This window comes from Malus sylvestris, chromosome 11, assembly GCF_916048215.2.
Source record: "Malus sylvestris chromosome 11, drMalSylv7.2, whole genome shotgun sequence".
NCBI lineage: Eukaryota > Viridiplantae > Streptophyta > Magnoliopsida > Rosales > Rosaceae > Malus > Malus sylvestris.
Genome location: NC_062270.1, coordinates 34,767,363 through 34,780,301, shown reverse-complemented (window position 1 = coordinate 34,780,301; position 12,939 = coordinate 34,767,363). Strand labels below are relative to the sequence as shown.

Below are 12,939 nucleotides of genomic sequence, written 5' to 3'. Positions count from 1 at the left end.
GAAACATAATCAAGAACTAGACATCATTTTCTGAAAGTGGACAAAAAACTAGACACTATTTATGAAATTGAACCAATAAATAGTATAGTACGGTTTAGTTTCATAAATAGTGCAGTTTCATAAATAGTGTTCAGTTTTATAAACAGCGTTCAGTTTCATAAACACTGTACATGCACTGCTCGCCCGTCAGGTTTTTTGTTTTTGTTGTTTTTTTAAATTGTGTCATTTTCGTTAAAAATTAAGTTTTTTTGTCCTTTTTATTAAAATTTAAGGGTTTTTCATTAAATAAAGTTTATAGCATGGTTTTTTGTTAAAATAAACTTAATCCAAGCCTTTTTCATTAAAGTTATAATAACATTATTAAGTTCATTAAGTTGTTCTGGTCTTGGCTATGTAAAAGGTCGGGACTATGTTTTGGTCTTGTTCGCGAGGTTTCTCGTATTAATTGCAAAATTGAATCCCCAAGTTCTGCATTATATTATATGAACATCTTGTGTTGAAAATACCAACTCTCGTTCATGAGATTTGAACTCTGCAACTCTTCCGTTGCAGTGATGTTTATAGTTTCACCAGCACAAAAAACCGAACCTTCCACAAAAACCACGACCAATAATATGATTATGAATAAATATAACCAATTTTGGTAACATTACAACGATGATAAAACAATAGCAAACCCCTAATTAAACTCAATGCTGGCTACTCCCAAACAAAAATGTTATTAAAAAAATTAATCATAACAGATGAAAAATGCAGAGTTTCTTACACTGATATGTACATCAAACCAGTATAATGCATAAACAGGAATCACACTACAAAAATAAATATCCAATCGCTACTCGAACCTCTTTCAAACCGGGTTGAGATCGCGCGAGACTTGCCCTTGCCATCTGCATCAAACATTTAATTATAAACTTGAAGGACTTGATCTCCGTGTTTTTTAATTAATGGTTTCTCTTGTTTACGTTTGTAACCAAGAGGGTATTAAAGTGATTGGTTGTATGAGGGTGTTGAGCCTGGCCCTAGACCCGCATGGCACACCTTACCCACCATGGTAGGTAGCAAACAAACATTTGACATTGAAACGTTCAGGTTTCTTTTTAAATGATGAAATCTGGAAATTCCGACAAGAACTTCTCATTCCAAATGATGGTTCAATTCCTTTTGATGAAAATTGCATGAAAGGTTTAGGACGCTTTCAATTCTTTAGAAACTAAAACTCGAGGGAAACCTTTTAGTTTTTGTTTCTTTTTACACTACAATCAGTGTCTGATAAGGTGAAAAAAGGAATATGAGAGAGAAACAACTTCGCTAACCTTGAGAGCAAAAATCTTGCGAGTGGGCTTATATTTGCATTGGATTGAAATTCCTTGTTCTGCTGCCTTTTCTTGTTATCAGTTTCTGCATTTTGTGTTTCTCCAGCAGCTGTCTTGCCCTTAGCGAAGATGTGAGCAGCCAACTCCTGTAGATCTTTCAATGGAGATTCCTTTGGACCTTTTGAACTGCAAAGGTTTTCTTCTATAAGTCCTCTAGACCACAGGCCACCATTTTAAGTGGTTGGAAAGAATAGGACAAGAAAAAAAAAAAAGACAATTAGTGAAACCTTGCTAATCGCTGAAGCAATTTGCTGACAAAAACTTCAGAAGATCCCGGCTTCAAACTCTCCAACTTGACCAGCGAATTTACAACAGAACGCACAGCTGACGCTTCTGAATCATCAGCATTGGCCTGCATATACACGAGGGTAAATTATACAAAAAAGGTAAAGCACAGGATCTGAAACTACATACACTATGACTTCAGTGGAGATGCATGCATAAGTGAAGAGAGAAAATGAACTAGCTCGAACCATATACACCACATCTTGAAGTTTATGTTGCTGATTCTAACATAGTTACAACCTAAAGTCCTAAACGTATGCGTACAACAAGCAATCTGCATCACGCCTGGACATTATGTTCTTCCACAAATCAACTATAACTCCTCAAATAATGTGGTATTTCTAATTAAAGACACCCACCCTATGACACCACAAAGCAATTAAAAATATGGTGCAACAGGCTTCTAACTTATGATAAACCCACAAGTTTGGCCAACAATTACTCCCTTAGGAGGAAAGAAAAAGAAGAAAACAATATTTCTTGAAGGTAAAACAACAAGGCAAGATTACCCCCTTGACACCATATCAAGCCAAGAGGTCTATGAATATATCTGAGTGTTCTCACCTCTTTTAACGAAGGGATAAGCAATATTGAAAGTGCTGCAGACGATGATATAACTTTTGCACTTTCTTCGTCATCACTTGATTGGGATGATCTTGGAAATGCCTTTGGGGCATCTAAGTATTCATGAGATTGTCTGAGGTAAAGAGAGTTGTTGCATAAATTAGAAAATTTCAACCCTATCTCGTATGTGTGCGCATGTGTGGGTGGGGGTGCGTGTAAAGATTAGATACAATAACGGCACTTTTTCCAATAGATGTACCTGGAAGAATCAGAGCTACTTGTCGTCTGCTCTCTTCTATTATCATGCGCATCATAGTTGATCTTGTTAAGTGCAGACCTATCTCTGGCATTTCCTTTCCTCCCTCCTTGAATTGCGGCCCTTGCCTGCATAAACATTGTCAACCCCAAAAGAAGCTTCATAAGTCAAGACACTGGATTACTGAAGCCAATAGCACTTCAACCATTAGGTTTTGGTTTTCTGGTTTTACTTTCAACCTAAAATATGACAATGACCTAGGAAATTTCAGAAGGGTACTAGGAAATTCATATTTACAACCAAAATATAAGGAGAATTTAGGGATGAAAACCCTAGGAGCAGATTGGATCTGGGACTTCATGGAATTCTGAAATCTACTGAAAGAACATTTTAAAGGAAAAGGTCTTTCAAATTTGATACTGGATGGTACCAAATGCAACTGACGAGTAAGTTAATCTATTTGGGCGACACATATCAACTGTTTGAAGATCAGTAGCTTTTTGCAATTACTCCAAGACGTTGCACTGAATTTTATTACACATGAAGACTTTTAATGTTTCAACTAGTACCGTTGTAATGTCAGAGATTTATTGAAGATCAGATAGCTAACTGATATCAATTGAAATATCAAAAGGCACCTCTGCAAGATTAATGGCACTGTCTTCGTTTGAGGCAGTTGATGTTTTCTCTTGAATTCCCAGCCTCGATTTAGGCGTTCGAGGAGAATCAGAATCATCATGTTGACCACGAAAAACAACAGTTCCACTGGAAGAAGTATCTTCATATGAAGCATATGTGCCGCTAGACTACAAAACAAAAGAAGCTAATCAAATAAAGGATAGGTGAGAAAGACAAATTCAAACTTGAATACTTTGGATTATTGTCATATCTGTACAAGATTATTACCAGAGAGTTTTGATCACGAAACTGAGTAGATGGTTGGGATCCTTTGGGAGTTCGTATAACAACAGTTCCTGACCCACTCACAGTCAATTCATCCTGGAAATACACCTCAAATTGCTAAATAATATATAATAACGTAACATGGTGCAAACAATCATGTATTCCAACTTTGAATCAGTTAACTAAAAGTTGATGTGAATTAATAAAAGCAACATTTTGCTTTTTGAGGAAAAGAAAATTGGCTTGGTAGACTACATACCCTGATTAACTTTACCCCGGTAAAAGCAGACAAAACTCAAAAGTGAAAATTAAGTAATGGTGTACAGCCTTTACTAATTATACAGATAAGAGTTCAGTAAAATCACAGAGTTTGAGACATACAACCTTAAAAATCTTTTCTCAACTTTGTATAGCCCATTGATGAAGTAAAAAAATTATATTTAAAGGTTGCAACTGGGATGTCACTTGTATAAAACATGAGTGAAAGAAAAAAGGAACGGGGGTGGGAGACTTACATCTTCAGGATTTGACTCATCATGATATGAATCTCTACCATTCCTAAAAAAATAATCTTCACGTGATTCTTGAAGAGCATTCCCAGACGCCGAGAACCGTTGGTTAGTACTCTCTGGGGCTCTTCCAGGGGTAATCTGACTGCCTTCTGGCTTTCTCTCTCTTGCCTGCGGTGGTTTTAGTTTTGGAACACTTCTAACAGTACCTGTACCCTGTGCTCCAATGCTAAAATCCCAACCAGCATTTTTCGTGGTCTTACCCTGGTCACTGCAAATTAAAACAAGAGTTAAACCACACAACCTGCAAGGCACTAGTGATCAGCAATATATAACTCACCTAGCTCCAACAGTTTCATCTCTTATATTTCTTGTCACTTTCACAGTACTAGATATCTCCCCTCTAGCTGTAGGACCATTTCTAGGGCTGTCAGCATCTTCCTTGATAGGGTATTTTGGACGCTCTCTGTAAGGTAACAATAAAGCATGGCATCTTAGCTAAACCATATTAATGGGCATTAGTTGCCAACTCAAAACACAAAGACATGTAAATGCCAGAAAATGAAACTATGTCTCAAGTTCTCTTATCCCCTGTATCTGTGGGCAGGCACAGCCCAGGGGAGCATCATCGTGTAGCAGGTTCATTCTAGAAAGAAAGATACATCACTAAAAATTTCAGGCACAATAGCAACATATAGCACCTTATTCTCTCAAGAAGCCTTGGACTCTTCCTTGCAGTCCGAATAAAACGGTGCTTTAGAAGTTCCTTGGCACTTGCACGCTGAGATAAAAGACAAAACAAAAAAACAAAAAACAATAAGCAAACTTGAAGAATTTATAATCAATTTAATGGATTGCAACCTGCTTTAATTTATATCAGCATAGATTTGAAGTGCTATAAACTGAAACAAAGAACTTCACGCTCTACTTATTGAAGAAACGTATCTACAAAAGCTGATCCAAACAATACTTAAATTTAACTATAACATTATATAACACTATCAACAGTTGCAGATAAGTCCAACAACAAGAACAAAGCCTTATCCCACTAGTGGGGTCGGCTATACAAATCCTTGAACGCCATTGCGATTGGTTTTGCACCAAGTCTTCCTTTAGCTCCAAGTACTCCATGTTTTTTCTTAGATTCTTTTTCTAGGTCTTCCTTAGTCTTCCTCTACCCCTTTTTTCCTAGGCCTCTGTCTCATAATCACACTTTCTAACCAAAGCGTTTGTAGGTCTTCGGTTAACATGTCCAAAGCACCTTAACCGATTTTCTCTCATCTTATCTTCAATTGCGGCCACTCCTAATTTACCTCGGATATCCTCGTTGTTAATCCTATCATTTCTTGTGTGCACACACAGCCAATGAAGTATTCTCACCTCCGCTACACTCATTTTTTGCACGTGTTGATGCTTGACCGCCCAACATTCCATGCCATAAAACACTGATGGCCTTATTTTCATCCTATAAAAATTTTCCTTGAGCTTTAGTGGCATACAACGGTCGCACAACACACCCGATGCACTCTTCCACTTCATCCATCCAGCTTGTATTCTATGGTTGAGATCTCAATCTAATTCTCCATTCTTTTGCAAGATAGATCCAAGATAATGAAAGGGCCTTATTCTCTTTGGTACTTCTTGATCTCCAATTCTCACCCCTATCTCATGTGGACCCCATTCCCACTAAACTTGAACTACAAATACTATGTCTTTGACCTGCTTAGGCAAAGATCTTTAGACTCCAACACTTCCCTTCAAGGTTAAGCTTCACATTTACTCCCTCTTGCATTTCATCTGTCAACATTATATCATCTGCTAAAAGCATACACCAAGGATAACATCTTGAATATGTCTCATTAACTCATCCATTACCAATGCAAAATGGTAAGGACTTAAAGATGCGCCTTGGTGTAACCCTATGGTTATGGGAAAGCTTTCAATTTGTCCTTCATGAGTTCTCACTGCAGTCCTCGCCATCATACGTATCCTTTATGCTTGGTTATGCTACTCGTAATCATTTCTTCTCTGGAATCCTCCACAAAATTTCTTTTGGAACCCTATCATATGCTTTTTCCAGATCTATAAAGATCATGTGCAAATCCTTTTGCATATCTCCCTATAGTTCCATCAATCTCCGGAAGACATAGATTGCCTCCATAGTCGAGCTTCCTGGCATAAACCCGAATTAATTGTTTGAGACCCGTGTCTCTTGTCTCAATCTATGATCAATTACTTTCTCCAAAGCTTCATTATACGACTCATTAACTTAATACCCCTATAGTTCATGCAATTTTGTATGTCGCCCTAACAGTTGCAAATAAGTCCAAAGTAATATATTACAACCACAAAAGGTAGCCAAGTACCTTAAAGAAAATACGATCACTTCAATACTAACTCCCAATATAGGATTAAATGGGTTTCGAAGACCACCAATGTACTATCGTCTAATTATTGCTAAGAGAAAACAAAATAGAAGAATATGATAGTTCTCTTTAAGAGCGTATGATATAAAAAATTAAAAAATTAAAAAAATTAAAAAAAAACCAATAAAATTCGACAAGCATACACTGTCCTCAACTTCAACAACTCTCACTTCCATGTTCCAAAAACATATTCTCAATGTTTGTTTGTTTGATGACTGCCTTTAGTTTAATTTTATTTATGCAGGTTAATCATGTGGATATTCTCCACTGAGTTTGAAAAAGGGCCAGTTCCTGGATTTTCCTACACATCTTGGGGTAACCACAATGATACTGTCAAGTTTGTAATGATTTCCCACCTTTTAATTGGTCAAACAAAAAAATAGACAGAAAATTTAGTCAAATATTCAGATGGCATAAGTACTTACCTCAGCTGGTACCTTCCTCAAACAAAGTGCAACAAATTCTTTCATTGGCCGAGAAAAATGCTCATCCAACTGCACAACGAACAAAAATAATGGTTCTTTTATGTTGTGAGTAATATCTCCATATGGCTAAGAAGCAATTCATCTTCAAAAGTTCATTTACAAAGATAACTGCATCAGTGAGACACTACAGTATATTTAGAGAACCTGAGGTGGATTTTCTCGAGGTATAATGAAGAGAACTCTCATTGGGTGAAGATCAGCAAGTGGTGGTTCCCCTTTTGCCATCTCAATAGCAGTGATTCCCAGAGACCAGATATCTGCCTGCTTATGCAAAGAGTCAATGTGAGTCATTGATCAAGGCTCAGCTTGATAGAGAATGAGGTCACCAATAGGTATACCTTCTCATTATATCCTTCAGAATTCTGGATTACTTCTGGAGCCATCCAGAATGGTGTTCCTACAAATGTCTGGGGTTGTTAAAAAAAATTAGTGCATTCTAGCTAGCATATAACATTTAAGATATTACTTGTACATAATACAACACACAGTGAGCACAAAATAATACGTCTATAAGTTAAAACTATAAGTTAACCTAATCATTCATCAGATCTGATCAACAACAAAGCAAATGAATTCAAGTTTAATTATGGTACCTTCCTCCTTGATATTGTCCTTGTAAGTTGTGCGGAAACACCAAAATCGGCCACCTGTTACAAGTCACAAATGTAACTTGGAAGACCAAAGGCTCATAAATTTAACACCACCCTTCAATGCAGTTCCTACTTCTACTTAGCTAATTCTATGAACAAATTAAAGGCCTTTGACCATGAAGATATACCTTAACATCGCCATTTTCTGTCAATAAAATGTTTGCCGCTGCAATATTTATAAACGTGTCATTAAAACAAGAGCTAGAACAAGAAAGTTGAACTGATGAAACTAAATACAACAACAACAACAAAGCCTTTTCCCACTAAGTGGGGTCAGCTATATGAATCCTAGAACGCCATTGCGCTCGGTTTTGTGTCATGTCTTCCGTTAGATCCAAGTACTCTAAGTCTTTTCTTAGGGTCTCTTCCAAAGTGAACTGATGAAACTAAATAAAGCTGCAAAATGATATGAGGGTTGGTGGTGGGGTGGGGGGGGGGGGGGAAGACATTTAAAAGCACAGAAAATCAAATTTTTCCAATGATTCTCTGATAAATATGCATAATTATGCAGAAGAGGAGGGGAGAACACCTTTGATATCTCTGTGAATTTTTCCTTCATTATGTAAATATTCAATTGCATGCAGCAGATCACGAAGAATACATGCCATTGACATTTCATCCAGTGGAGGACCTGATTGGAGCTGCAACAACACAAATGTCTGAGCATTCTGTAAGAATGCATGATAGATGCATACATTTGGGATTTTTACATCAGTTATCAATGCCACACTAGATGAATATGCACACACAAGACTTAACAACATTAATACAGCTAAAACATTGATCTATCAACTCACTATTAATATATTGTCATCATAGTGGGTCAAAAATTTTAAACTGACACAGTACACTGAGAAGGGAACCCCACCTGCAGTTCCTCCTTGGTTATTTACATATTTATCTGATTATGATAACTGACAAGAAACACCATTTTCTTTCAGTTAAGGATAAAGGGAGATGCAGTAATAGAATCTCCATCTTACGAAAAAGTGGTTTGGATACGTAGGAAAGAGATAACAGGCAAGTTTGTTTGTCTACTGTCTGCGGGCTCAAGTATTATGACACTTAGTAGACCTTATAAACTATCAAGAATTGTGTATTAGCAAGCAATCAAGCTATAATGCCCCCTTAATATCTTCCTTAGGGGTAAATTTACCTGATAAAAAACGTGAACTCTAAAGAGAGTTAATTACATAGCACCCAAAAGAAATCTCATCATCTTGTAGAGGAACTATGATGAAGATAGATGGACGATATAAAAGAGAGTTCTACAAGCCTTATAAATGAAAGCAATTTCATCTGAACACATTGAATATGTACAAACAACAGAAGTAACTTACTAGGTCAGCAACAGAGCCACCGGCCATGTACTCCATTATTATCCAAAGTTTTGTCTGGTGGAGATAGGAACCGTAATACTCTGTAATATAAGGAGATCGACATTGTGACAAAACTGAAATTTCCTGGAACACATACAAGCTCAATTTAGAAAACAAATATTTGTATAATCATAGTGACAATATCCTAACTCTAAAGATTATGAGTGGCACCTTCTGAATATCCTCAATCTCATCCTCTCTGCAGAAAATAATAAGTAAAAGAAAATGTAACGTTAGTTTCATAGCTTTATGAATATCAAATAGATAAGGGATGCTTGAAGGAGAAAGATTAATAATACGATATGCAAAATAATAATGAATCACAACTATCCATGTCGTATTCCATTGCACAGAACTTTCTGATGAGGGCCATTAGCATGAATAAGGACAGAATAACTTCATTTAACTAAGTCGATCAAAGACAAAATATATGGAGTGCAAGTTCAGTGCAAATAGAGGCCCAAATGAGTTAGGGGTGAGGATCGGAGACCAAGAAGTACCAAAGAGCGACCACTTTCGCTACTTAGGATCTATCTTGCAAAAGAATGGAGAATTAGATGGAGACCTCAACCATAGAATACAAGCTAGATGGATGAAGTGGAAGAGTGTATCCGGCGTGTTGTGTGACCGTTGTATGCCACTGAAGCTCAAGGAAAAATTTTATAGGATGGCAATAAGGCCGGCAATGCTATATCGCACAGAATGTTGGGCGGTGAAGTAGAAGTGGCCGAAATTAAAGGAAAGATGAGAAAAAATCGGTTACGGTGGTTTGGACATGTGCAACGAAGGCCTACTGACGCTCCGGTTAGAAGATGCGACTACGGGACAGAGGTCCAGGGCCAAAGGGGTAGAGGAAGACCTAGGAAGACTTTGGAAGAGACTTTAAGAAAAGACTTAGAGTACTTGGATCTAACGGAGGACATGACATAAAACCAAGCGCAATGGCGTTCTAGGATTCATATAGCCGACCCCACTTAGAGGGAAAAGGTTTTGTTGTTGTTGTTGTTGTTGTTGTTGGTTGAAATCAACTTCTCTCTGGTGAGTGAGAATGTTGAAATCAACTTTACTTTCTGCATTCACTAACTATATAAGAGGTCGCACTTGGTGCGATGGCAAGTGCCTTCGCCCATGAGCGGTAGGTCTCGGGTTCGAGACTTGGGAGCAGCCTCTCCATAAATGGGGGTAAGGCTAGCCGACATTCACCTCTCCCAGACCCTGCGTAAAGCGGGAGCCTTGTACACTGGGTACGACCTTTATTCACTAACTATATAGCTATCAGTATAACCCTATGTGTGCTTTATGAAATTTCATATCCTGTCTTGAAATTTACCCACTAAAAGTAATCGACAAAGAGAGGAAAGTTCCTATCATGGCAACAGCCTGGAGCAGTAAAAAGAAAAACATATAATTAGATTCAAAGCAATATACTTACGATTCTTCTAAATCAATTACTTTAATTGCAACTTCCTTGTTAAGCTCTTTATCAAACCTGTAAGACAGAAAAGGAGTCAGGGGCCACCAGCTTAGGAGATAACCAATCTTACATTACGCTAAACCTGACATACATTTAAACAGATTTCACCACAATCAATCACAACGTATCCATATATATATATAACAACCATGCATATTACGTACAGCCATGTGCTAGTATTTGAAAGGGCCACAAAGTGAAACAAGTAATTGCAGAAATCCAGTGGCAGTAACATGTACGGTTTTTCCACATAACACTTTTAAGTACCTTCTGTAAGTCAGGTATAATTTGAAGTTGTTCAATTAGACAGATGATGAGCCCAAACAAGTCATCATACAAGGGCTTGTTATACAAAGTTATACACTATGCATTTATAAACTGGAACTTACGCTTTATACACATCACCAAACGATCCTCTTCCAATTAGCTCCAATGAACTAAATCTTGATCCTGCAGCCTCTGCCAAAGCTGCTGCATCATCAGCCATTTTCGTGCACGAGTTGCTTCCCCCTTTGCCCGCTTAACCAGTAAAACGAAGGTCACTAAACAACACTACAATATCACCAAATTCTTCCAACACCCGAACTTCCAATTCACAACCCCAAATTCACCCAATATCAGTTTCTATGAAGCCAAATATATATTGGCTTTGGATACGAAATCTGAAACGGCATTAGCAAACACAAAACTAATCAGCCCATGCAAATGAATCCAAATGTACCACAATCAACAGACCAAAAAAAACATAAAGAAACAAATTTTTGATAACACAGAGAAATGGAAATGGCAAGACACAATGCAATACAAGCTCTTGGACTCAAAGCAAAGCATATGGTTTGCTGTAATTGACCAACACTTGTTAGGTCAAGTGGGATTCCCACATAGTGACATCCCAACATAATGGAAAATTATACCAAAAAAAACTCCAATCAATGAAAGGGAAATATAAACAACCCACATGCGGCTCCCATCCGGGGTCCTTGAATTTCATCCAAATTTCAAATCTAAACGCAATGATTCACAGAAAAGTCGAGATTTGAGACTTACCCTTTACACAAAATGCGATTTTGATACGAATCTGTATGCCCGAGAAGCTAATGTCTGCGTATTGAATCCATGGGTGGATCTCTTTCGCGTCGTATCTGTATCGGGGGCTCTTTCTCCCTCCCTCTCCCACTGCACAGAAGCTTTGAGAGCTTCAAAGGAATCGAAGAGAAAGTGTTTTGGGTTCAATTTTCTTTTATTATATTTATTAAATAATTAAGTCCTAATTTCATAGTGTTTTTTACCTTGTTGTAAATTTTCCATTCCAGAAAACTTTAATTTGGGTTTGATCCGGTTCTTGGAACAACCCGCCAACACAGTTCAGCAAAACTTGGCAATATAGTACTTTTCATCTTTTGAGTTTTTTTTTTTTTAATTAATACATTTTCCTTCGTAATTAAAAATGAATTTTAACGAAAAATTTCCGGTACTGTTCATTTTAACGAAAAATCACACGTTGACAAAAAAAAATCAATCATGGTATTATTTGGAATAGTCATTATTGGCAGGTTTATTACTCTGTAATTAAAATGGGAGATTGAATTAATGAAGAATTGAATTAAGAAGAAATCATAATCATATTTCTTTGGAGGTTGTTTACTAAACTGTTTGGAATCGGGATATGAATGATATTGATTCTATAGAAGCTGTTTACCAATTAAAACATGAATCCATAAAAGAACCAACTGATTAGTAAACTGTCACTAGTTTAAATAAATTACATTAAATTGTTTTATCTAATAATTAATAGAATTTAATTTCATAACAACTTAACTCATAAATGATAGAAATTTGATGTGGGTTTAGCCTCACAATGAGTTAGCAGTAATATGGTTCAAATTCGTCTTTGGTGAGAATCAGGACATACGTGGCATGCGCCATGTCCCTCACAAATCATGCACATCGATATGACTCATCAAAATCGAACGAGTCATCAAGAAGGACATGAGTCAACACTTGGTGGAAATAAATTATTTGATTTTAATTTAATTAAATCAAATATTAATTGATGGAGTCAAATCACGAACCAGCCTACAAATCGAGTCATGATTCTTTCATCAATTGATCAAGCCCACTCCAAATGGTGGGCTAAGAGAGCCTATAAATACGAAACTCAAAGACAAAGAAAGGGCCAGAAAATTATTCATGCTCAAACGCTGAAGCCTTGAAATTCTGAAACTCTCAAGCATTCAAACTCATACTCAAACACGAAAACCATCGGCGTTCTTCGTCAAACCCGTGAAGAACCACCAAGCACACACATACGTGCCAGTTCCTTCATTGTCAAGAGCCAAAACATTGTGGCATTCCTTCGTCCAAGATCAAGTAATCGCGACCCTTGGATCAACAACACTACACACTTGTTTTTTGAGAGATCGAATCAGAGGATTCAAATTGTAAAGATTGTAACCCTACATTTACTTTAATACAAATATTACTTTGTAAACGTGTTTCTCTTGCTATTTGCTATAGGATTTTTGTGTTTACATGAATATCACCAAACCATGATACTAGGTGACTAAATTCTTTAAACCAGCCGCCAATACCATTTTGCTATTTTTTAAAGGCCAAGAAGACCCATCCTCTC

At 37.0% G+C, this 12,939-nt stretch overlaps 1 protein-coding gene across 1 annotated transcript; it reads right to left on the bottom strand.

The window, feature by feature from the left end:
- Positions 1 to 589: 589 nt before the first annotated feature.
- On the bottom strand, positions 590 to 11,552 carry LOC126590734 (uncharacterized). The gene is made up of 21 exons (XM_050256232.1): positions 11,355 to 11,552; positions 10,697 to 10,969; positions 10,266 to 10,322; positions 9,005 to 9,032; positions 8,795 to 8,917; positions 7,984 to 8,095; positions 7,583 to 7,620; positions 7,398 to 7,451; positions 7,143 to 7,211; positions 6,949 to 7,065; positions 6,745 to 6,813; positions 4,595 to 4,674; positions 4,234 to 4,359; positions 3,900 to 4,164; positions 3,388 to 3,480; positions 3,120 to 3,287; positions 2,485 to 2,609; positions 2,226 to 2,358; positions 1,604 to 1,728; positions 1,317 to 1,502; positions 590 to 890 (listed from the first exon to the last, which is right to left on the bottom strand). The coding sequence occupies exons 2-21, from the start codon at positions 10,792 to 10,794 to the stop codon at positions 851 to 853; spliced, it is 2,106 nt and encodes a 701-aa protein (XP_050112189.1). The 5' UTR covers positions 10,795 to 10,969; positions 11,355 to 11,552; the 3' UTR covers positions 590 to 850.
- Between the last annotated feature and the right edge of the window lie 1,387 nt (positions 11,553 to 12,939).